Genomic DNA, 27,412 nt, shown 5'->3' with positions numbered 1-27,412 from the left:
TAAATGAAATAGTTAAAAATCACATAACTGTTAATCAGTAGGGTCAGGATTGCAATCTACATTTCTTGGTTCAAAATTTAATGTTTTCTTCTATACCATGTTAGACATTTTTTGGGGAAAAAGCTAAGTTATGTATACCCCATGCTATCCTAACAATTTTGCTGATCTTTAGAAGCTGGAATCACAGAATAACAGCATATGAGGCTGTTAATTTGACCCAGTCAATTTAGTCATTTCAGCTTGAGGAAATCCAGACAGGGAGGTCATCTTTAACATCTAATTCCAAAGCAAAGGAAGGATTTGAATCCAGATCTTCTGATTCTAAATCTGTGTACTTTTCCTACTTCTTCAGCAAAGTTGACATGTTACAGATGTACCTGAAAGTTATGGATACATTCCTGAAAAGAGAGCTGTAAATATATTCATGCAAACTTGACCCATGGTTCTACACTATATTAATACCTTTCCTTCTTTTTAAGACCATAGTATTCATTTACATAAACTTCTTTCTATCTCTTTTGTCTACAACTGACCAACAGGATGCCTTTTCTTTTTAAAAACCTCTTTCTTATTAATAGCTTTTGTTTTTACATTTAAAAAATACTGTCTTACAACATATTCATTAAGATTTTTGAGACATTTGATATAGATATGCCTATCTATCTATGTATATCTAAATTGTCCATATATATTGATTCCAAATCCTTATCTAAGAAACTTGATTTTTTTCCCCCTTACTAGACCACTACCCTATTCAACTTACCCAATAAACTTCTTTGTGTAAAACCTCTTCAATTTTATGTAACTAAAATCTGCATCTATATTATCTTTTGTAATTATCTCTATTTCTAAAAATATATCTGCCTATAGCTGGGAAACTGTAGCCAATATGTAACGTGCTGTTGTCTCCAGAAGCTGCTGATCGCTCTCTGGGAAGAGATCTGCTGTGTCAACTCAAATCTCTCAAGACAGACTCTTCTTCCTGTAGAGAATTGTTGTCTCCAGACAGTTGCCATTAACTCTCGTCCAGAGAAGCGACTTCCTTTCCTGCAGAGAGCCGCGTCAAGCCTGGTCTAAAACAGAGTGTCCTAATTTTTTTTTAAGTATGACCTTTAGTATTAAGATTATGTATTTTTTGGAATTGTGGAATACTAAGATGTGGAACAAGGCCAATTTTTGTCAGATTGCTTTCCAATGTTCTCCTTGTTTTCATGAAATAGGGAGGTTTATTGAACACTGGGATCTGGAATTCTACTGTTTCTGCTTTTTCCTTGTCTACTATATTCCGCTGAACTACTTCTTAATTTTTTAAGCAAATAGCTTTGATAGTTGCTACTTTATAATCTCCTAATATTCTCAATGACTTTAGGAGGAGAAGGAGATAACAAAAAGGAGTTATGTGTGAGCCAGGAGGAGATGATAAAAAGGAGGATGGATTAAAGGAGGCAGTGATTAGAAGCAAAACAGACTTTTGAGAAGAGAACAGGATAAAAAGAGAAAAATAAAATTAAAATAGCATGACAGGAAATACATAGCTAATAATCATAACTGTAAATGTGAATGGAATGAATTTACCTATAAAATATAAGTGGAAAACAGAAGGATAAGAAACCAGAATCCAACTCTCACTATGTATGTATGCATTTTGTTTTTTCACAAGAGATACATTTGATGATACAGAAAGACACACAGAAAGTTAAAATAAGGAGATGGAAGAGAATCTATTATGCTTCAGATGAAGTTAAAACAAACAAACAAACAAACAAAAGAAAAAAGAAAAAAAAAAAGGAAGGACAACAATAATAATCTCAGATAAACCAAAAGCAAAAACAGACCCAATTAAAAAAGATAATCAGAGCAACTTTTGTTGTTATTCAGTCATCTTAGTTGTGTCCAAATCTTCATGATCCAGTTTAGGGTTTTCTCGCCATTGATTTCTCTAGCTCATTTTACAGATGAGAAAATTGAGGCAAACAGCGTTAAGGGACTTGCCCAAGGGCACATAACTAGTAAGTCTGGGAGGCCAAATTTGGGTGCAGGTTTTTCTGACTAAATCCAGCACTCTATCCACTATGCCACAGCTTTTTGACTTTTACTCTCTCAAATTATTAATGGATAATAAAATCATTTGTAAAAAATGATACATTTTATATAGAGAAATATATCTAAAGAGCCTAACCTTAAAAAATAAAAGAAAAAAGCCTTTTATGTTTTAATTTCTTCTTATTTATCAACAAAGCAGATGCCTATTTTCCCTAGGATCTTAAGCAAGCGATAAGTACAGCCTCCAAAATTTGCTTTTAATAAAATTAAGGTAATGACAGTCTATTCATTCACTTGGAAATCTCAGACTTCATATACACAATGTCCCAAAGCTACTGAAGCTTAAAATTTTCCTAAGTCTTTTAGGACAACCTCTATATTTTCACATTATACAAATCTACACAAATAGTATTTTGTTTCCAAATCAACTATCCCTTGACTGCTTCTAGTATCTTTTGATCTTTTTTTGAACTCTCAATCCTTTCTTGTCACCTTTATTGAATTACAAAAAAAAAAAAAAAAAAACAACTAAACATCACTTAAAAGCAAGATTCTTATTTAAACACAAGATACTTATCCTTTTAATATTTGCTGCAAATAAATCATCAAATAAAAGTTCAATGATTTCAAATTTCTCATTAATATAAATTATTTGAGGTTACAACTACAAACTCATATGTATATTCACTTTTCCTTCCTGATCTGGTCTGTATATTACACATAACTAAGGGTTATACAAAAAACAGAAGAAACAAGATAAGCAGGAAGGGACACCCCAATGAGTTAGTTTGTTTTTTGTAATGAAATCATGTATTTTCAGCAGTATTTTAACTATAACATTTTACTCTCCTTTAATTCCTAGTCAATAAATGATTATTGAAAACACTACTGAAGTAAAAAATAATATTCTTGAGCAAACAAATAAGATATTAAAGCATTTTTGAAAGCAGATCTGTGTTCTAACAAGTACTATAAAACATTTTCAATAATGAAGATAAATTATACTAAATTCTGGGGTTCTCAAACATTACCTTTCATGCTTAGCATATTAAAGAGAAGTGCTACAACACCACCCCATCCCTACTCCCCCCAAAGAAAAGTATACTAACTTTACAAATTTGGACATACTAATTTTTCACATTGTTGACTAGGACTTGTACAGATTGGATATTTTTAATCCCTTTTTGGTGAAAGAAATTAACATGAAAGAAAGAAAAGAGATTTTACCTGAGCATACTGCTCCAAAACTTGGGCTGCATCATTGAGTTTCCTCTGCTCTGCTAATTTTCCTGTAAGAAAAGGATGTCAACAACAGTTTTTCTGGAGGAAAAGGATGTCAATAACAGATTTGTCAAGAGAATCCTAAAAACTCCTTCAGAATACTTTTAATAGTAAGCATTTAATTCACACTTGCTTTAATGTTGGAAAAGGGATATTTTAATCTTCAACCAACTGAATGAAGTTGAATCATGAAAATGTGCAGAAGAATACCTCTTTAGGATGGTGTTTTATCAAAGTCTTATGAATCTAAGGACAATCCTAAACAATATTAAAAAATAGCAAATCTGGAGAAAAATTAGAAAAATAACATATTCTAAATACAGATTATCTAATTAAGGGCAACTTTACTTTTTAAAATATGGAGACTCACTGAATCAAAAGAAGAAAAAAATAGAAGGAATTTTGTATTTGAACAGATTAACGCATTTTCTGAAGAAAAAAATTTTTATATACAAAGGATCAGCAAATGAATTGTACTCAAATGTTTATTATGCAAATACTTTAGAGCTTTCCCAAGCAATGAAAATGGCTCCCCTGTAGCATAATATTTACCTATTATTTTAGCAGAAAAAGAGCTAAGTGACAAAATAGAGAATCAAGTTAAACTTTGCAGTTTGACACCTGTCAGATTGGCTAAGATGACAGGAACAAATAATGACAAATGTTGGAGGGGATGTGGGGAAATTGGGACACTAATACATTGCTGGTGGAGTTGTGAAAGAATCCAGCCATTCTGGAGAGCAATCTGGAATTATGCCCAAAAAGTTATCAAACTGTGCATACCCTTTGACCCAGCAGCGCTACTACTGGGATTATATCCCAAAGAAATACTAAAGAGCGGAAAGAGACATATATGTGCCAAAATGTTTGTGGCAGCTCTTTTTGTTGTAGCTAGAAACTGGAAGATGAATGGATGTCCATCAGTTGGAGAATGGTTGGGTAAATTGTGGTATATGAAGGTTATGGAATATTACTGCTCGGTAAGAAATGACCAGCAGGAGGAATATAGAGAGGCCTGGAGAGACTTAAATCAACTGATGCTGAGTGAAATGAGCAGAACCAGAAGATCACTGTACACTTCAACAACAATACTGTATGGGGATGTATTCTGATGGAAGTGGAAATCTTCAACATAAAGAAGATCCAACGCTCTTCCAGTTGATCAATGATGGACAGGGGTAGCTGCACCCAGAGAAGAAACACTGGGAGGGGAATCAAAATTGTTAGCACTAATATCTGTCTGCCCAGGTTGCATGTACCTTTGGATTCTATTGTTTATTGTGCAACAAGAAAATGATATTCGCACACATGTATTGTACCTAGACTATATTGTAACACATGTAAAATGTATGGTATTGCCTGTCCTCGGGGGGAGGGAATAGAGGGAGGGGGGTAACTTGGAAAAATGAATACAAGGGATAATATTATAAAATATATATATATATATAATTAAAAAAAAAAAAAAAAAAAAAAAAAAAAAAAAAAACTTTGCAGTTTGTCTGAATTGAGACATTAACCTGTCCATTAAGATTACTTCTCTCAACCAATATGGGAGAAAAAGCCAGAGAAAGGAATATAAAACATAATGCCTGGATCAACTTCAGAACCTAATTAAGTTACACAGGAGAGAAAATGAACAGAGGATAGTAAATCTGGACAGAAGAAATACAACATTCATGAAGAATGAGAAAATGCTCAAAATGTGAAAGACAAACTCTGTAGGAAATATCTCTAAATCACTCAGCAGCTTAGACATGCAAAACATTTTTGGAAAATTTAGGAAATATCTTTCTATCTAAATTCCTACATGGCTAAAAATTTCATCTTGCTTCATGTGAAAAAGAATTTCTTGTACCTAGGAAAAAAGCAGGCTGCCAGGATCCTAAGAAGAAGCTGGAAGAGGAATATTTAAACTCTGATAACCTGGGGCTGTTTTAATCTAGAGCTCAGGTTAAGATGACTTTTGTGGCTCAAATTGAGCTCTATGGCTCAGCAGCAGAAAATTAAAAGCAGAAGATCTTTAGAATGCCTGAGGCCACTGGAAGAGAGAGGTACCCAAGCAGAACACAGGAATTGTCATCAGGAAAAGGGAAGTCTTATTGCTCTATTATATGCTCAAAAAAACAAGCAAATTTCAGTGTCTCTAACTTCTTCTACAAAGAAACTTTAGCATGTAGAAAAGATTATTGGCTACTTCCAGAAATGTTGAAGCTGTATTTTAACATTGTCTCCTCTTACATCTACATGCCTCTATGGTGCTTGCAAGCCATCTCTTTACTATGTACAGTCTAAGGAAACTGATACTTCTTCCAAATAGGACAGCAATAAGAGATGACAAAAACTGAAAAACACATAAGCCCTAGAATTCTACATTTGTTGGTTTGCAATTCTATACTACCAAGAGTTCTTTCATATACTGATTTTATATATATACTACCAATAAGACAGAGAAATTTTATTTTTGTAGCCAAATATATGACTTATAGACTAGGATGCTGAATTACTGCACTTGACAGTTGTTAAACTATCCACAGATTTAGTGACTCACATATATATACATGGAGATGAGAGAATACAAAACCAATGAATGATAAAAAGTGAATAAATGGATAGGAAAGAAGTCTAAAATAGGGATTGAACAGACAAAGATGAGGCTGATAAGCAGGATGAATTTGGCAGAAAGGGAACAACAAGATACAAGTGGAACAAAGGGAACACTATTTCAAGTATCTGTTTACTGTATAACTGTTACAGTGTATGACTGTAACAGTGCTTCCTAACCAGAGTATTGTGAACAAAACAGTGAGTCAAAAGGATCTCCTTGTTATGTTATGGTAAAGTAGGTTTCCCTGGAGTACCCTGGATCCATTTATGTATTACTCTTCCCTCATTTATGCATTTATGCCCTTTTTAAAACCTGTTTATTATGAGTCATTTCTCCATTTACTCCACAATCTACAATCTTCTTATCTCCAAAATTAAAAACTAGCTTTGTCTGAAATCGTATTGGATTTATATTCTATTATTCCCAATTTGAGAGCTGTGTAAATTATCTTAAAGTGTGACACAGAAAATTAAGAATGTACAAATGTGTCAAAGAAATAACAAAAAAGGGTTATATAGAACAGGTGAAGTAAATACCAAGTCTTACCCGACAGAGTTCTACCCAGACTAGCCAACTGGTCACTGGTATAGTTTAGTTGAGCTGCCATACAGAAGGCTTGCTGCCAGCTGCCACTGGTCACAAAAACATCCAAAGCTTTCTCATAAGCACCAGAGCGGGCAAATACCAGTCCTGCTTGTTCAAAAAGATTCTTTTGCTTCAGGTGTTCCCCATACACGCTACTGATATCCTAAAGCAAATTTAAGGGTAAATGAAATTATAAAAACTCCAGTATCAGTAAAATAACTTCAATGCAGACAGGTTTGGTCATACGTGTGTGTGTGTGTGTGTGTGTCTGCGTGTGTGTGTGTGATATATATAATATCGCTTATTTAGGATAATATGTCTAAACAGCTTAAAGATAAACCTCAAAGTCAAGAACAGTTACCTAAGTAACCCAGAGTTACTGGGTATAATACTAGTCTAAATAATTCTACTGCAAACTCAACAAAACCTTGGAATAACAAATCACTGACCTTGTATTGTTGAGAACCTGATGGATACAATTTCAGAGCTTCATTATATAAGTTTTTGTCTTTTATCAAGTTTAAACATTCTGGAAAATACTCAGGTCCTATGGAAATAGAATTAATTAAAATAAAGAATTTAGAATTAGAAGGGATATAAGACATCATCTAGTTCAACTGCCCAATTAGTAATATCATGTAGAACAACCCTGAGAAATAATGGTTCTGTATCATGTTTAGATTTCACTATCTTCAAGGGCAGCCTGGTGGAAAACTTTTTAATAAATCATTCTCCTTATATTGAACTGATTTGCCATTTTGTGATTTACTCATTTCACTAGAGTAAAACAGCTCACTTCAAATGGCTTATCTACCATAAGATTTCAAGGTAGTGTGCTAAATGTAGATTCAATTTCAAACATATGTGTGTTGATAGCATGAATATCACATACTTGTATATTATATAAACACAGATATGTGTCACACATACACCCAGTATCCTAAAAGAGTACAGCTAAGCTATTAAAACTTGTGCTTGAACAAGTACTCATTAGTCATACCTTTGAGTAATGTTTACTGAATAAATTAATCAAAGACAAAATTGGCTTTTCCATGAACTAGGCTCAAGTTAGGTAAAGGGAAGAATGAGGTCTCATCCTTAAAACCACAGAAGTCACTCTAGAAATGAAACACAGATGCATTGTTGGTGAGCCTCCAAGTGAATTGCTTCAGAAATAGCAACTGGGAACAGACATGTAAGGATTTCTTACAACGGTCACACCTGAAAGCTTCAGGTTTGGTTGTTTCAGGGTATGATTAAAATGGCAGACAGCTTTTCTAAGTAAAATTTCTTATATACCTTCATGGTCATTGTGGCCTACTGCCATAATCCTTGCTTTTCCCCGATGGGGAGAGTTGTTCATTGCTGACGTGAGCTACTAAAGGAAGAGGGATCCATGAAGAGAGGCAATGAGAAATCACAACTTGTTAAAAATGGGAGTGATCTTTTCTCTATAAACTTGCCAACTTCTGAAACCTTCTAAGTAGATTGGGCTGTGATGTTTGCTTAAAGCTCATGGCACTATACTTCAATCACAACTGAACAATTAATGTTGTACTGGGGTTTCTAGCACATAACTATTAGACGTCTAGAGTAAAATTAAGTCATCCTTACGTTTTTACTGAGCACTTTTATAAAAACTTCCACATTAGTCCTGACTACTAAGGTTTTCATTAGCCCAGGCTACTGGCTTAAATGTTAGAACAGGGGCTCTTATTTTTTTGTGCTATGGCAGACTTATATACATATATAATTATTGGAAGACTGGTAAAGAAAATGATTATCAGAATGATTCTTTTAAATGAGTAAAGTAATATATACAATTACTACTGAATTATTATACTAAAAGGAAACAATTATACTAAAATGCAACTTAAAAAACAAAACAAAATACAAATTCCAGATCCAGGTTAAGAATCTCTGAATTAGAAGATCTAGAATTCAGCATCATTTTGCTTAAAGGTGTTTCAGAGATTATTCAATAGTGCAGCAGCATTGCTATTTTAGATTTTCCAAAGGCTAATAAAAATAATTTTTTTTATAAACATTTAAAATTGAGAGAAAAACTTTTTTCATTAAATGAAAAAATACAGCTTCTATTAGTGGCTCTTAGGTATCATTTTAAGTTTCATTCAATCTTTAAGAATAAACAAATTGAAGCTTTTAAATCATAAATATTTCACGAAGTCAAACTGAATGAAATGATGCAGTGTCCTGTGTTAAGAAAATCTGTTATAAAGAACCTGAACTTTAATTAAAATATCTCTTTTAGACTAATAACAAACTTTCAATGAACTCAAAGGATGTATGTGGACAATTTATAAAGGAGGCAATTCAAATACATTAATAGCTATAGGAAACAAAGCTCAAATTTCCTAATAGTTATAGAAATGCAAATCAAAACACTAGAAGAAGAAAAAAGAAAACATAAAACTCATACAAATATTTTAGAAAGCAACCCAGCAAAATACAAGAATCTTAATTCTATCTTTCTACCCTCTAATTTCTATACAGAACCTTCTAAAAAATACTATAAAATGCACTTATCAATAGGGGAAAAAAAGTATCCATCACTATACAAAAATATTCATTAACTACATTATAATAATTTTTAAAATTGCAAACAGTCTAATATGCATAACAATTAGAAAATGGCTTAATAAATTAGGGTTAGTTATCATAAATGTTGTTTTTAAAAGGGGAAAATATGAATACAAGAAAAACTGCAAAGACATACATAGAAGATTGCAAAGCAAAATAAGTGGAACTGAAGTGACTATACATTGATTACACACATGTACATATACATACATGTGCATATTTTTGTATATACAAGTGTATATTCATACACATGTAGATACAAATATATACACAAAAGAAGAAAGCCAAAGGCAGTGAAACTATGGACAGAATTGGAAGGGACTAAGAATGAACACATTTTCTGTATCTGTTTCTGTACTGCTAATTGTTTTTAATGCCTTACTTTTCATGTGCATTTGATAGTTTGTCTATGCTTACTAAATTTATATGATTTTTTTTTTTAACAAGAACACAATATGTTGCTAAGTTCTATTGTTTCTACCACTGTAATGTTTCCTTGGACACTTATACCATTCTGTTGCAGGGTCTCATCACAAATAATTTTTTTTAATGACCAGGTCTTAGATATAAAGTGATAGGATTTTTTGATATCAAACTGTAATTTCATTTTTAAAAGACAAGATAACTACAGTGTTTTAAGAAAAAAGAAAACAGAAAATACATTTAATTTCTGTTAGTGGTTTTTTGTTAATTTGCTTATTCGAAAAGAATATAATGATAGATTTTGTGTATGGCTTTCTTAAATTGTATGTTTATTTCACTCTTTAGTAATGATGATTAAGTTTATAGTTAAAAAAATTAAGTCTCCATGTCCCTTAATTAGATTTAAATGATTCAATTTTTAAAATTCTGAATTATGTACAACATAATAGATATATTATATATATCATGTATATAATATATATTACACAATATATTTAGCTGGTTAAAGTAATATTTGCAGTTACAATAAACAATACAGGTTTTAGACAGAAATTATGATTTATTTTGCATGACTTTCTTATCAATGTTATCTTTTTAAAAATTTAACAGTAAAACAACATAACCAATATTGTCATAGACTTACCACATTTGCTGAGGTGGCCAATGGCTTTTTCATACCGTTTCAAATGCTTATCTATTGTGTACCGTTGATAATTGGTTTCCATCTTTTTAAGTGTGTTTAGAAATGGAAGATATTCTTTGGGATCCTAAAGAACCAAACAAAGATTACTACATTCCTTTTTCTTGAACATCAAATAATACATGTCAACTTAGCCTAAAATTTTCAAAAATGTAAATAATGTTTACTTCTTATGCATAACAATATATTTTAATATTTAACTAAAATTTCATCTCATCTCATTCTCATGGTTTTACTCTGTAGATTTGATAATATCAAAGTTCCCACCTAAAAGATAATTGCAATGGATTTCTCAGTATATTCCTTTTGTTTTCAAATTTTTATTTCTAATTATGAAATAAATTGAATTTATGCCAAGATCACATTAATAAACAAGTCTTAGAACTTATTAATCAAGTATTTACTGAGTGCCAATTTTCAAAACCACAGGGAGCTATAGAAGATTTACACAAAACAGAAGACAGAGGGAAACAGTATGGTTCAATGGAAAGAGCACTGATTTTAGTGTATAAAAATAACAATAAAAAGAGTCCTTTGCAAAGTGCTTTATATAGTTTGATTCTCACAATTACTCATAAGTTAAGTGCTATTTTTACACATAATTTGTAGATAAAGAAACTGAGGTTAAGTTAAATGCCTACGTCTTATTTTCTATAAGATTCAAATTCAGGTTTCCCTGTCTCCAAGTCCAAAATTCCACTTAGGATATGGATTAAAATCTTGGCTCTGCCTCTTATTAGTTGTATGATTTTATCTAAATTAATTAAATCTTATCCCCAGTTTCCTCATACACAAAATGAGGGGGTTAGATAAAATAACTTGTAAAGTCTCTATACCAGCTCTTAATATGACAAGGCTATATGGTCCTTCTCAACATAATCTCAGTTGGGTGGATGACAAGAACCAAAGAGGTATCACTAATGGGTCACTGATAACTTTAAGAGTAGAAACTAGTGGAATGCCCAAAGAATTTATGCTTGGTCTAATCCTGGGCAACATTTTTTTTATTCATGACTCAGATAGAAAACTGATTAAATTTGAAGAGGACATAAAGCTTGGAAAAACAGCTAATTAGATGACAAAAACTGGAGCCAAAAAATCTCTACATGATAATGAGCGGAACTGTGTAAGAAGAAATTCAACTTGGATAAATCTAAAGTTTTCTATTTGAGTTGTTTAAACCCCAGCTTTACAAAAGTAGGATGGGGACAGAGACGAAGCTAAACAATAATTTGTGTGAAAAAGATGTAAAGATTTTAGTAGACCACAAGCTCAACATGAGGCAACAGTATGATATAGTAGTAAATAATGACTAATGTCTGATATTTATGTGGTACTTTTTTCAAAACACTTGGCAAAAGTTAACTCATTTGAATCTTCGCAAACTTGCCTAGGATCACACAATGAGCAAATATCTGGAGCAGAAGCTGAGCTCAGACCCTTTGACTCCAAATCCCGACTCTATCTACTCTGTTGCTTAACTGAAACATTTCTGTTGTCTTTGGAAGCATTAAGAGAAGACCAACTACTAGAAAGACTAGTAGTTGCGAGAAGAATGGCCTAAGAGAGCCATCCAATGGACTGAGCTGTTACAGGATGGGGAAAATGAGTTATCCTTTACAGAAAGTCTTTAAAATCAGTTCTTAATTTGTTAATCCCTGAAGTTTCCCTTCCAACTCTTAGATTCTGTGATGTAACTACAGTACTCTGAGCAACTGGGCAATTCATTTAAATCCTCTCTGGAAGAGCAGACTAAAAATATATAGGCTGTTTGTACTTAATTTTGGAGGGGAAAAAAGTGCCTTGAAGAAATTAGAAAGATGTGGATAAATTTTACCCTCAGGATCTTTGACTCATATGCAAAAACAAAAAGTACCTCAGCATCAGTAACATTAGCTTTACAAGAAACCATAATTTAATCCAAGTAAAATTTGGGACTAGTAAGAAACAATCCTTTCCATTTTTCAGAATAGCATATAGCATTACTTATGCTTACTTAACATCAACTATTTAACCTACTATTTTGAAAAAAGTTCTTTAATTTCATCATTTCTGTCAATTTTTTTGGAATAAAACTTCACTGCCACTATCAAGGCTACAGGGATAAAAAGATTAAAAAAAATTATGGATATTATTCATACCTTCTGTGACTTCTGAGCTACCATAAGCACCAAGTCAAAATCATATGTCCCTAAAGAATGGTCATATAATTCATTGACATCCACCAAAAGCAGTAAATATTTTAAGGCTTCCTCTGCACTCACAGCATCAGGAGAAGATGGAGTATTTCCTATAATTATTTTAAAATCACAAGTCAACAGTGCAAAAGACAATAATAACTATGTTAGGTTTAGCACTAAGTTTTATGCTAATATGCTACTACACTAACCATCCTCTTAAAAGGAAATCTCACTGAAGAAAAAAAAATGTATACGAGTACACCCAGAAAAGCAACAAAAATATCAAATACACTAAGATTTTACAACAAATCTGGAGAAAATAGTAGCCTATAGTTTAAGCTGTAAAAGACTATTCAAATTTTGACAGGGTTGACACTATCTGAATATAAATTTTCTCATCTTTTGTGGACAACATGCAAAACTAGCTCTGCCTTCCCCCTTTACTACCCAATATTTTCTCATATGCATGCATTACTATGATGATTTCCTGTCATTTAAAAAATAATTTAATTGTTTTCTAGTGCCAATGGAAAAGCTACACAGAAAGATTTATAGGAAATTAAGGATGCATTAAAACAGTAACATTAACACATTGTTATTGTACCTTGAAGCTCATGGACCTTCTGCAGGACAATTTCCAGTTCTGGTCTAGTCTTTTTTATGTGAGAAGTCAGTATACATAGGCAGTACCTAAGATGAAAAAAGGAAAAAAAAAATGAAAAGCATTTCTTCATGCAGTTAATTAGTATTACTAGAGACTTCATTTGACTTTTTATGTAGAAAAGTTTTCATTTCTGATGCTCCTTTTTCAGGTATAAGATGCAATATTAGTACTAAAAGTCTGCCTACAGTAAAATCATGTTTATCTACAATCGAGACAGATTAGAGTGTCTTAGACACATCCTGTAAAGCTTAATTTATTATTTGAGTGACTAGGGTCTTTTAATTAACTGAAATTTGTGTCATATGCAAGATCTCCAATTTTAAAAAAAAATTAGGCTATACTAAAATATGATTGACATTAAACCAAGAAAATAATTGAAATTTTTTTTTTTTGAGATTCAAAAGGAACTTTAGAATCTTTCATTGAGCTAGTTACCATTATAAACTTAAATTAACATTGTCTAATACTGTCAAATGTAAAAACAATAGAATGGAGTGGCTCTGGGTATGTATTGCATTATAGACTCTGGAAATTGCTTTTAGGAATAAATCCCTCATATTAAATTTTTTGTTTACTTTCATGAGAAAGAAATAATAGAATGCTGTAAGCTTTCATGTAACTCTGATGAAATAATTCTTCCTGCCTCCACATTGTCCTCCTTTAGTTCTTCTTGAACAACTATCACACCATAATGAACATCCTAAAATCCTTACTACTTTGTATAAGCCTCTCAACTGTTTAAATACTTTCTACTTTCCCCCCACAAGTGCAAGATGAAGTCCAAACTGCCTAACCAGTTTTCTTCTTTAAACTTACCCCAACTTACCTATCTACTCTTTTTGTTCCACTATTTTCCTATATCCCTTATGTATGTCTGTTGGTTTACTCAAGAAATCTACTAGTTTCTTGACCACCCATCTCTTTGCTCATACTTCTCTTTTTCAAGAAAGTCTTCCTCTTTGTATATCCAAGTTCTTTACTTCTTTCAAGGTCCAGGTCAAGATCTATCCTTCTTGTGACACCTTTCTGGGTCACTCAATAACATAATGATCTTTTAGGATTTACTGTCTCTGTCACTCTTTGGCAATTAATCATATGCAGTCTAATAATATGTCTTGTACCATTGCCTTTTATCATTATTCAACTGTTCATAAGTTTTGATCTTGCCTCACAATTAAGTTTGCAAATAACTGGATTTATTTTTCTCTATATTTGCTATGCAATCCAACAAGTAAGAATTATTTAATAAACATTTGCTAACTGTAAAGGATTTGTTCAGATCAAAAAAATTCTCCCCTCCCAAAATAAATGATTGTTTCATTGCCTTTATTTTGAGATTTCAAGACCAACCTGAAGTTGATAAATATGCCAATTCTTATCATTTAAATTTTCATTTGAGTTCACTATTGCGTCTTAAAGACAAAGTCATGACAATATTCTCCATGTTGAAAAAAATCATCTCACATTCATACAATGTTCTAAAGTTTGCAAAAGCAATACAACAATTTTTTGAGATAAACAGTGCAACATCATCACTAATATGGGACCATTTTAAAATGATTGTACATGTATGACTATATCCAGATTCCTTGCTGTCTTGAAATGGGGAAATAAAGGGAGAGAGCAAGAAAAAATTAGAACTCCAAATCTTACCAAAATGAATGATGAAAAGCATTTTTACACATAATCAGACAAATAAAATACTACTAAAAAGTAAAAAAAAGAATAGATAAGATAATGTATTTTTCTCCCCATTCTCCAAATCAGAATACTCAGAGACTGAGAGGGTTAGTGTTGGATATTAAGATTCAGACTCAAGACCTGAACCCTGGTCTTTTGATCACAAGACAAAGGCTCTTTCTACAATTACTATTCTTAATGTAATGGTAAACTATAAAAACTTTGAACTAGATTCTACAGTATAAGGTTCTCACTTTCTATACACCTCTCCTTCCCTTCCTGTCTCAGAGCTTCATGTAGCTCTACAGTTCAACTTCAGTACCTGGTGCATCCTTCCCAGAGCCAGAACAACTTTAATGCCTGGAGCAGAGGACTCCTAATGTGAATTTGCAACAGGGGTCTGGAATTTGTATAGTGAAGACTTACATAAAGTGAGAACCGTCTGTACACACAAAACACAAGAGCAACATCCCATTTTGATGAACATCAAAGGAATATAAGTCTAATTCCATACTCCTACTATTTCATCATTTCTCTAACTGTATAGTATAATACATACTTGTGAGGATTTATGTTCTGCATGGCTACTCTCATGGCATCACAGATAAGATCTACTTTTTTACCATCAGGACCTCTGGTCATTTGGATACTTTTGGCAACTGGAGGAGGATACATAGTCTTTGTAATGTCTTCTTCCCTTAAAACAAACAAACAAAAAAAAACAAAACAAAAAGCATGTCTCTCTCTCTCTCAATATATATATATAAACATATCATGAATAAAAGTATATATGCACATATATATGTGTATATGTGTGTATAGATATGAAATAACACTAACTGAACCCAGTTACTAATTTACACCAAAATGTGCCTAAATAAACAAAAAATGTTGCAAAGACCAACAGTACAGTTCTAAAGAGTACAAAATCTGGGATTTGTCTCTATAAAAAAGTTTAGATGCAAATTTTACATTTTACTTATGATCCCAAAAAAAGTCATTCAAATTTTCAAAATTAGGAAATATTGTTCAAAAAGAATCATAGGCTCTTACAGGTCCTTTAGGGAACCACAAAAATCACTATGAGCTCCCACCTAACAGAGAACCCCTCTATTATATCTATTAGCTTTTGTTCAAATATTTCACATGATAGGAAAATAAATTCCTTTATAGCCCACAAGTTCTAAATTAATAAAAAACTTGGAGAAGGGTCAAAAAGAAATCTCCAGACACTTACTTCAATTCTGTGAAAAACAGGTTTATATGATTTACAGAATCAATCTGCTTTACAAAGGTTTCCACATTTTCAAGAAATGCCTGACAAAAAGCCAAAAAAGATTTCAGTTTATTATAGAAAAAACAAAAAAAGATGGTAATCAAAAGACATGTTTAGAGTTAATGAACTTCTGCCCTAAAATGACTCCATAATATTGTATAATATATAATTTTAAAATATTTTTATGTATTATTTATCATCCTACTTCAATAACTAAAGCATTCTTGGTCAGTTTTAGTTCTTTAAAAATTTTCCTTATCCTTTTCCTTCTCTAATTTCAGACTTAATTATTTCTTCTCAAATACCATCTGCATCCAGGAAGAGAACAATGGAGACTGAATATAGAACAAAACATACTGTTTTCATTTTTTTTGAGGGGTTTACTTTTTTGCTCCTCTTGGATTTTTCTTTCACAACATGATTAATATGGGAATGTTTAATCAGAAAAACACTACTGAATTTTTCTTAAAAGGCAAACCCAGGAACATAATTATAAAATACTTCTTATACAGTCAGATTTAAATATTAATTATTCATGGATAGGCAAAGCCAATATAATAGAAATGACAATTCAATGTAAAAAAAATATTTTCAAAACAGACATTTAAATGTACAATTGAAATTAACTGTTATTCCTTTATGTATTTGAGGAATGTATATTTGAAAATATTAGAGATTTAAACATCTACCTGTGGGTTATGGTCATGAATTAAATTTAGATTAATTCTCAGTTTTCTCATACATTCGAATGCTTCTTTAAACATAAGTCTGTGGTAAGATGAAAAAAAATGGATGAAATAGTTATTTTTTTCAGAAAAATTCATTTTACTAGAACCAGAATGTTTATTATAATGAAAAATTTACAAGTAGGTTATCTCCCAAATACAAAAAAATAAGAATTTCTATCACAAGAATGTAGTCATGGAATTCTACTAGCAAGACCACAAACTAAGAATAAAGTGCCAGAATTCATTGGACTTCTTTTATTAGATATTATAGAATCATAGACAAAAAGAATTCACAAGACTGTTCAAAGGCAATTTTTCTTTCAGGCTCTAAAATTTTCCTAATGCCATTAAAAAAATCCCACAATCATTGTAATAACAATATTTTAAATGATAAAACCATATATAACACTCACCTGTCTAACCACTTCCGAATCTGAGCTAAAACCAGAGCTCGATGATAGACAACTTCTAAGTTTCCCCTCGGCATCTTTAACATAATTATGTAAATAATGTATTACATTTTATGTTTTTTTTTTTTTAAAGGCAGACAGATAATAGCTTCCCAGTCCAAAGAGAGATGGGAGTAAGGAGACTGCACACTTACTAGCATAGACTTATAAACAAAGTAAAGGCTCAACATTAAACTGTCTCTGATGAAGACGAATCTCTACCTGTCTCTTGTTTTGCTATGAGGCAAAGAAGAACCTCCAACAAAGTTCCTAGAGGGCAGGACTTTTGTTTTATATTGTTCAGAAATGACACAAAGACAGGCTTCTAATTAATATTATGGATAACTTCTATTCTGGACATATTTTCAATTCTGGTGTAATTATATACTAAAAATTACCTAAGAAAATAAGCTGACCTGTAGTACGAGCTTTGTGTCCTGTGGCACAACAGTGACAATGCGGGAGCCTCTTTCCACTTTTCGTAGAGTTTCCTCATTAGAGGCAGTACTGTTAGTCAAACCTGCTTGGAAAGCTGAAAACCCCACAATGTTAAGAAAAAAGCTGAAAAATTACCATAGTCACCCAACTATATGTAGCAAAGACCTCACAGAAAAAGGATGCAGACATATTATACAAACTTCACAAAATTGTACTAAGAATCAAATAGAAAATTAAGAAGACTTAAATCTATTTATAAAACATACTAACATGCAATCAATATTCATGAATACAACAAAGAATTACTATGTCACAAGAAATAACAAATATGAAAAATTCAGAAATGTAAAGGACAAGTTTCTATTAACTAATTTAGAGTGAGGTATATAGTACCAGAAAAATAACATATATAATGACTACAACAATGTAACAAAAAAAACAAAACTTAATGGGGTAAAAAAAGTCTTTTCTCTGATAAAGGGCTAATATCAAAGATAAATACAAATTCTAATTCAAATATATAAGAACAAGAGCCATTTCCCCCAACAGATAAAATATTGAAGGATATGAAAAGGTAGTTCTCAAAAAAAGTTTTCAAAAATCATATGAAAAAATGCTTCAGATGACTAATAAGAGAAATGTACATTAAAAAAAACTCTCGAGATTGCCCCTCATACCCATGAGATCAGCAGACGACAAAATGAGAAAATGACTATTGGTGGAGACATTGCAAGGCTCACAGATTGCTAATGGAAGTGGAAACTGCTCTAATCATTCTTTAGAACAATTTGAAACTATACCCAAAAAGTAATTAAAGCACTAATTTAGCAATACCACTACTAAGCATGAACCCCAAAAAGAGAAAGAAATAAATTTTTTTTAAAGAGGGAAAAGGCACAAAGTAGAAAAATATTTATAGCAGCTATTTCTTGTTGTACTAAAGAACTGGAAACTGAGATGTATACTGATTTGGGAATGGCTAAACAAATTATGGTATATCAACATAACAGAGTATTATTATTAAAAAAATGCCAATAGGGAGGGATTCAGAGGGACCTGAAAAAACGAACATGAACTGATGCAGAGTGAAAAGAATAGAATCAGGAAACAATTTATATAATGACTACTAAATAAAAACTACTAAAGACAGATTTGAGAACTCTGGTTAAATGATGAAAAACTGCAATGCTAGAAGACTGATAATGAATCATGCTTCCAATCTTTTGACAGAAAGGTGAAAAGACTAGAGATGAAAAATGAAATATACCTTTTTGGACATGTGAATTTATCTTATTGACTATACTAACTAATTAAGGAATATGTTTTTTTGGGCCAGGGAGAGATGTAGGACTATGAGAGAGAAGCTAGTATTAGAAATTAAAAAAAAAAAAAAAAAAGGAATAAAGAATGAATGACAATATATTTTAAGAAAATGCAGAAGAGATCAGGAGTTTCATAGCTCAATAGGCAAGTGAAACAACTTTGAAACTTGTAATAAAATGAAAACATAGTCATGAAATGAGATTTCATATTCGATTCATTTTTCCATTCTTATGAAAATGTGAACAGCTGTTAGTGTTTATTAAGCTTAGAATAACAAAAAATTTGAAGATTAAAAATACTGATTAAAAGATGAAAAAATCTTAGGGGCTGTTAGGTGGCACAGTGGATAGAGCACCAGCCTTGAATTCAGGAGGACCCTAGTTCAAATCTGGTTTCAGACACTTAATACTTCCTGGCTGCGTGACCCTGGGCAAGTCACTTAATCCTAGCCTCAGGGGAAAAAAAAAAAAAAAGATGAAAAAACCTAATGCAATAAGTTATGTTTATTACTGTCTCTTCCTCAAAAAAAATTATAATTCCTATTAAAATCTTGGGTGATCATAATAACTTTCCATTACATAGCACTTTGAGGTTTATGCAATATTCTCTTCGAAATAAAGGTAATAATGTGCATTATAAGAAAATTGGCACTCAAGAAAATGTATATAACTTGCTCATGGTCATAAATTAGTGTTAGGATTCTGACCCAGACTTCCCAATTCCCAGTCCAGCTTTTCTCCACTGTTTCACCATGCTTCCTATAGCTAACCAAACTGCTGCCCAAGGCATAGACTTCAGACTGAGTGTCCTGTATGAGGATCAGTGAGCAGGCATCTGTAGCTAGATCGTGGTGAGAACAGAGGAAGTAAAGTACAAGAAAATTAAAAAGGTAAGGAGGAGTCAGGTTGTAAAGGATTTTAAATGTCAAACATAATTTGATAGTTGATCCTACAGGTTAATACAGAGAAAGTGGAATTTGGTGAAGAGGAGGGGAACAGGATCAGACTTGTACTTTAGAAAAACCACTTTAACAGTTGAATAAAGAAAGTAGATTCAGAACAATTCAAGTCTTTACTTGAACCTGCCATCCCTGATAACTATTATCCTATTTCTTTTCTGACCCTATCTACAATAGGGATCTCTTCTCTCTCTTCCCACCCTATTCTTAACCCTTTAAAATTTGATTTCCAACTTTATTCCACTGAAATTTCTCTCCAAATTTTCTAAAGATCTCTCAGTTGTCGAATACAATGGCCATTCTCATTCATTCTCCTAGACCTCTCTTCAGCTGGTCAGCTCTCTTCAAGTACTCACTCCTTCTTGATATACTTTTCTCTCTAGATTCTGGCTCTTCTCCATCTATCTGACTACTCCTCTGTCCCCTTTGCTAGATTCTCTTCTAGAGCATACCCTCCCCTAAAGGTGTCCTTCAGGGCTTTGTCCTGAGCCCTCTAATGAACTCATCAGCTCCCAAGAATTGAATTACGTGCAGTCTTGTGATCTGACTTGGTAAGTGAAAGCCACTACTAACAGAGAAGATGTTATTGTGTGTTGTTTGAAGTGTCTATTTCTCTTGGGAGGATTTATCATTGAAGTTGGGTAGAAGGTGCTATCTCTGGCTCATGACACCCAGACCTCAATGAACCCAACTGAGGAATAAAGAATGGGAACTACAGAACTTATTAAACATCAATTTCTGCTCTTTAGTGCCTTATAAACATTGGACATAAGTTGAAATATCTTTCTACTTAATAATATCCATCCTACCCTTTTTACAAAGGGCCTTATGTTCAGAATGACTCTTATTTTGGAGATGGAGAAAGATAGCTAGGAAACCTCTGCCACCCAGGATATTCTGCTCCTCAAGCGAAACTGAGAATATTTATTTTTGCCAGTAAGTTTATTTCCCTAATATAGATTAGAACCCTCTTAAAGCAAAAAAATAAAAAATTTATAGACAGCTTTTCAAATTTCAAGCAAAATGGTCTAATGCAATCATATTAAAAAAAAAAAAAAGACTCCAAGAGTTAATGATAAAAAGAAAAGAGTAGTAGTGAAAGGTATTATTAAATGTAATATACCAGGATAAGTTAAAAATAGTAACCTTTAAAATATAGAAAATAGAGGAAAAAGAAAGGACCTTGTCTTTTAGCAAACTAGAATATGACTGAATCCTTCAGATAGTGGATAAAATGGTAAAGCTGAGAGAGAAAAATATGTTAGTTAAGCAATACTTTTTTATTGCTACTGCAAACAAAATATGAAAAAACAGACAGTTTGTAGAATGATACATTTAGGAGGTTAGATATATGATAAAATTTGCTGATAAGACAACAACTGAACATTAGAATGAGTTACTAATGGGAATGTTAAGGAGAGGACTTCTGGAGGACTTTGCAAATGGGACATGGGACAGACTCTAAATGGTTTAGAAGGCTTAGTTAACCTACTTACAAATAAGTGAAGTGACTAAACTACACCTCAAGATTTCTTATACTCCCAGGATTTCATATTTTAAAAATTAAAATTAAAAAAATAAGCATGAATACAAAATCCCCCAAGTCTTTAGAAGGATACAGAGAATTTCTATCATAATGGATTATGGTTCCTATCTGAAGGCTTACCTTTAAAAGAAGTATCTCTTAAGTAGAGACACTGGCAGGTATGAGAGTGGGTTGTCAGCAGCAAAAATTCATCATATATGGCAAATGACATGATATTTGATGCAACCTACAAAGTGGAGAGTAAAGCAAGGGAGAGAAAGTCAGTATTTTATCTATGCTCAAAGCTATGTATGATCAATGGATCAATTTAAAAAGTTAGCCTAGATACCTCAATATCATTAATGAAAAAGCGACACCTGTCGGTCAGTCCTAGGATGCATTCCTACAAAAAGAAAAGAAAATGTAAATTGACATGTCTACCCTAATTTTTCACTAGTGAGTACAGAAACTATGAAGAATACCATCTCTACTAAAGAGCTTACTTGGATATTTTTGCACCTTAAAAAAATATCAAACTCTTTCCAATGTCCTTTTTTTTTTTTTTGGTACAAAAAAAGAATTTTGTTGAGCCAATCAGAAATGCAACTTCTCTTTACATATGTCCTCCTACCCCAATTTTGATACAAAAATAGGGGTGCTTTGCTTGCCTTGAGAAAAATTTCTCCAAAGGTTTGATTATAACAATTGAAGAGGCACAAATCACCCAAAAGTAAAAATAGGATTTCTTAAAAATATGTTAAGAAAAGTTAAACTAATCTAGGTTAAACTAATCTGGCATTCACACAATGTTTTTAAAAAAACATGGAGGAAAGCTCCCAAAATGTTGGGTGAACCATCTAGGGGGAATTTATGAGAAAAGCATGGAGCAATATGTACAGTGGCTGAGAAAGTGTGGCTGGATGGCAATATGCACCATGAAAAGAAATATCCACATTGATAAGAATTGATTCAAGTACATTCAAATATACAGTAATAGCACTCTACATGGGAAGGATCTAAATTTTTGTTCTGGTTACCCAAACATTCCATACTTAAAGGATATACATGCTATATGACCAGCTTTTCCTAATCTGCTTTCTGAAAACTTTTTATCTTTCCATCCAATTCTGTAGAACCCCAAAAAATCCACTCATGAAATTTTGTTAGTACAAGAGGTACATGTACTTGCACAATAAGTTTTAGATTTCATCTTGATTCACTTAATGACTGAATAAAAAATATTTATTAAATTCTTTCCATATCTATGCCAAATACAAAGAAGTCAGTTGCATATAATGATTTCTTTCTAGCACCTCCTTCTCTTTTAGAGAAATCCTTTCCCAGGATCACTTACTTCACCACCTATCACAGCCAATGTAGTCTGTGTGCACGGATAGGGAAACTGGACAGCAAAACCACTATGATCTTTCCATGTTTCAACAGCAGGAGTTGGAGCTTCTACAAATATACATAAGAGCATTACTTTTTGGATTTTTTTTTCATTTAAAGAAACAATAGCAAAAGATTTTTTTTCCTTCATTTTTTTCTTTAGGTTACACATGTATATTCATTTTTTACACATTATCATAAGTCATGTTGGGAAAAAAAATCAGAATAAAAGGGAAAAACCACAAGGAAAAAAACCAAGGCAATAAAAAATGAAAACAATAAGCTTTGATCTGCATTCAGTTTCCACTTCCACAGTTCTCTCTATATGCAGATGGCACAAGAGCACAAGTTTTAAGGCACCTGACATCAGGTGATGTGGAATGATATTAAAATAGTAGATAGAGTAATTTATAACCTTAATTTATAACCTCCAAAACACACAAAAGGAGGAATGCTACATGTAATAATACAAACAATATTTTAAAAGGCAAGAATTCGAACCCTGAGAAAGGAGCAATGAAATATATTACACTTTTCTAAAAAACTAACAAAAATGATAAAGCAGATAGAAGTTCCAATCCATGGTTACAAATAATGCAGCATTTGATTTTTTTATTGGCACACTCTAAAAAGATCAAGAACTAAACTCTTTCATTTAAATTTGTAAGGAAAATTTATAAAACTTATAATGCAGTAATAATTTTGATACTTACCCCAAAGATATTTGAGAATCTGTCCATCAGCTAATTGAAGTGCTACTGACTTAGTTTTGGGATTATAGCACAGGCTGATCACAACTCCATCCACAGTCACTGATGAGCTAGGAGAAATTAGAGAGGAATAAATGATATTCTGTTATAGCAAAGAATGTAAGAGTCAGTTTCCATATGGCATGACTTCTATTTCCATAGGGATATAAGCACTGTACACTGGAATAAAAGCCCAAGACTACAGTAAGAAAGCTTAGGTTGGAGTTCAATCAACATAACTAACAAGTCCTATAGCCTTGGGGAAATAATAGCTTCTCCACATCTTGATTTTCTCACCAGTTAAATACAAATGGTTGTCTATATGACAGTTGTGAGGGAAATACTTTGTAAATTGTAAAGTGCTACGTAAACAATGTATTTTACTATTACTGTTTTTCTATGTATCTACATGGAATAACCTGAAATCTAAAATAAAATGATGTTTTTCACAGCTCTACCTAAAAATATTTAATTCCATCTGATGCAATATTACATACTGAATGAGGACTATGTTTTTTTTTATAGTAGTACACAACTTTCTTGATTACAAAAACTTGTGTCAGCATATAAACATAAAAAGATTCACTTTTTCTGTTGGAAAAACTCTGTGCTAGAACACATGGCAAAAGCCCTATTTGTTCAATGTAGAAAACTGATGATAACTGAATCTAAGATTTATCTATCTTCCTTCCATTCCTTTTATAGAATTTCTTTACTATTCACCTGACCATTTTGTTATTAACAAAACAAAAACACTCCCCAAAATTTCTAATACCTGATATTCAGATGTCCACTTCTGTCAAATCGTGAACAGAGAATGGGCCAGTCTGATCATGCCTGACAGAGAAGAAAGTACCTTCTTGGATCGAGTGAGAAGGCACAAGTTCAGGGGATTTACTTACTGACCACCTTCTTCCTATCAATATTTTGACTCAAATCTCTAACCACTCCAATCCAATTCATCTGACATACGGCACTTCTGATCATATCACAACTCAAAAACTTCCAAAAGAATAAAATTTTAAGTTCTTTAGCCTAACATTCAAAATCGTCAATGATCTGCCTCCAATCACCTTTTCCCATCATAGATCAGATTTACTACTTAGATAGTAAAACTAGCCTTTATTTTCTGAACTCAACTTGTCTTTTTCTCCTCAAAAACCTATACTTATCCATCCCTCCACCTGAAGGAGGATGCTAATTATTTTCTTACTCCCATTCCCAAAATTTGCCTGTTTAAATCTTACTCATCTTTCAAAGCCAGAGTCAACTGGAGTATTTTGTTTTCTCTCATTTCCAGAAAGGGAATCTTACAGCTTTTTTATTTTTCTCATATATTTATCGGGCTCTGCTTGGTATATATGTTCCTGTCTTATTTTTCTTATCAGATTTTCAAGCAAATACCACTGAACTCTGTACTACCAATGAATTACCAAGTGACAGTCAATTCAACATTCAAACATCATCATTCCAATTTATCATCAATGAATCAAAAGTATCCAAAAGTTTCTAATACCTGATATTCAGACATCCACTTTTGTTCTCTGTCTCAGAAGGGGCCACAGTCAAATGGTGAACAACAGAGCTTGGACCAGTCTGACAATGACTAACAGCCAAGAAAATACCTTTTTGGATCCAAGTTAGAAGGCACAAGTTCAGGGGATTTATTTCCTGATCTTCTCTATTTTCAAACTGAATTCTGTTTGAAATATTCAAGAAATTCAAGACATGAATAAAGTTTTAAAAGATGAATTTTAAAAATGTAATCCATAAATCACTTTTCCAATTTTAATTGCTCCATATAAATTTAAAGTAGTCTTTAAATTTTTAAACTTATATTGTTATTAAAATATGTTGTTCTGCTATTTGTACATGTATACATGTATTGTATTTAATTTATACTTTAACATATTTAACATGTATTGATCAGCCTGTCAACTGGGGGGCGGGAGAGGGGGGGAAAATTAGAACAAAAGGTTTGGCAATTGTCAATGTTGTAAAATTACCCATGCATATATCTGGTAAATAAAAAGTATTTAAAAAAATATGTTGTTCTGAATAGCTAATGACTTTTATAGTAAGTCATCTCTCAAAAAACCTGAAGCAACAATCACATGATAATGCAAAATGACTATTAATAATTTTATATTTAGATTCAGAATGTATTTTCATTTGTATAAGAGTATATATTATGTTCTTGGAAGTCACAACACTATAAAAAAAATTAATGCCCTATTGTAAATACATTATTTAAAATAGGAGGTAAAAAACTTGTCACTCTATTTTCTTGCTCAGAATTCCTTGCTATTAATTTCATGATCATCCGAATACAATCCTTCCTTTGCAACAAAATTCGGTTCTGCACATATATATTGTACCTAGGATATACTATAAGATATTTAATATGTATGGGAATGCCTGCCATCTAGGAGAGGGGGTGGAGGGAAGGAGGGGAAAAATCCAGAGCAGAAGAGAGTACAAGGGATAATGTTGTTAAAAAAAAAAAAAAATTACCTATGCATATGTACTGTCAAAGAAAATGTTATAATTATAAAAATTAATAAAAAAAATTTCATGATCAGCCTAAAACAAATGATCATTTCTCAGACTATTATGCTTTGGGTTTCCACCTGCTCTAACTTATGATAGAGAAATATGATAACTGGCTTCTGCTGAGCTGCTGGCTAGATGAAAATAAAAGCAAATGAGATTTTTTTTTTTCTACATTTTACTATTTAATTTTGTCAACAAAATCTAAAGGCAAGATGTGCAGTGGAATAGATGATTTATACAAATGATGATAATGGGCAATAGGAAAAAACTTCAGTTTTTTGGCAACTACACTTTTTGATATATATAACCTTGGACAAGTTACTAAACTCAAATTTGCCTCAGTTTCCACAACTGTAAAAAAAGGGGAAACTTGTTTTCCAATGGCATTATGAGAATAAAATGAGATATTTGTAAAGCTATTCACAAACCTTAAAATGCCAAATAAATTCTAGTTATTGTTATTATTATTCTAATATAAAAGTAATCACGGGGGCAGCTAGATGGTGCAGAAGAGCACCAGTCCTGAAGTCAGGAGGACATGAGTTAAAATCTGACCTCTGACACTTAATATTTCCTAGCTGAGTGATCCTGGGCAATCACTTAACTTCTATTGCTTCAGAAAAAAAAAAATCATCATCATCAAAAACTAATGATGACTAATCTCCCCAAAAGAAAATGTAATCCGCAAATTAATATCTTTTGTTTTGGTTTGAACTTGTGATTTGATCTACACAAGGAAACCCTGATGTGGAAATTCCATCTTTATGTCAATCTGGAAACTTCAAAGGTTAAATAATTTGACTATGGTTGTATAGCTAGCACATGTCAGAAGCAAGATTTGAACCCAAGCCTTTCTCGATCAATGTCTGGGCCTTTTCCTAAATGCCAGTGATGTGAAAGCCACCATGAACATTACTTATATTGTAACGTATTTCTTATTTATTTTGTTTAACATTTTCCATTTACATTTTAATCTGGTGGATAGCACTCAGGAAAGGCCTGGAATTAGACACTTCTGCTACACTACTTTTCTCTTAAAGTAATGCATTATCCTTCAATTACAAGGTTATTGGACCACAACATAGTATTTTCATTCTTTTTGTTGTTGTTTGCTTGCATTTTGTTTTCTTTCTCATTTTTTTTTCCTTTTGGATCTGATTTTTCTTGTGCAGCCCGATATTGGTGGAATTATATATAGAGAAATTGCACATATTTAACATATATTGGATCACTTGCTGATTGGGAGAGAGGGAAAAGGGTAA

At 32.2% G+C, this 27,412-nt stretch overlaps 1 protein-coding gene across 2 annotated transcripts in view; it reads right to left on the bottom strand.

Moving 5' to 3' along the window:
• ELP1 (elongator acetyltransferase complex subunit 1) overlaps window positions 1-27,412 on the bottom strand; it is a 60,824-nt gene that overhangs the window by 9,654 nt on the left and 23,758 nt on the right. For both annotated transcript variants that reach the window (XM_074280066.1, XM_074280067.1), the window contains 16 exons: window positions 25,114-25,296; window positions 23,562-23,668; window positions 22,814-22,917; window positions 21,809-21,862; window positions 21,601-21,706; window positions 17,632-17,747; window positions 17,180-17,253; window positions 16,728-16,806; window positions 16,000-16,079; window positions 15,322-15,459; window positions 13,023-13,108; window positions 12,380-12,528; window positions 10,182-10,305; window positions 6,964-7,061; window positions 6,476-6,677; window positions 3,271-3,332 (listed from right to left, as the gene is read on the bottom strand). In XM_074280066.1, the coding sequence (XP_074136167.1) occupies window positions 3,271-3,332; window positions 6,476-6,677; window positions 6,964-7,061; window positions 10,182-10,305; window positions 12,380-12,528; window positions 13,023-13,108; window positions 15,322-15,459; window positions 16,000-16,079; window positions 16,728-16,806; window positions 17,180-17,253; window positions 17,632-17,747; window positions 21,601-21,706; window positions 21,809-21,862; window positions 22,814-22,917; window positions 23,562-23,668; window positions 25,114-25,296 (1,762 nt within the window). The remainder of the gene's footprint in view (window positions 1-3,270; window positions 3,333-6,475; window positions 6,678-6,963; window positions 7,062-10,181; window positions 10,306-12,379; window positions 12,529-13,022; window positions 13,109-15,321; window positions 15,460-15,999; window positions 16,080-16,727; window positions 16,807-17,179; window positions 17,254-17,631; window positions 17,748-21,600; window positions 21,707-21,808; window positions 21,863-22,813; window positions 22,918-23,561; window positions 23,669-25,113; window positions 25,297-27,412) is intronic.

This window comes from Sminthopsis crassicaudata, chromosome 1 (genome assembly GCF_048593235.1).
Source record: "Sminthopsis crassicaudata isolate SCR6 chromosome 1, ASM4859323v1, whole genome shotgun sequence".
NCBI lineage: Eukaryota > Metazoa > Chordata > Mammalia > Dasyuromorphia > Dasyuridae > Sminthopsis > Sminthopsis crassicaudata.
The sequence above is the reverse complement of the archived record's forward strand: the minus strand, read 5'-3'. Positions and strand labels throughout refer to the sequence as shown.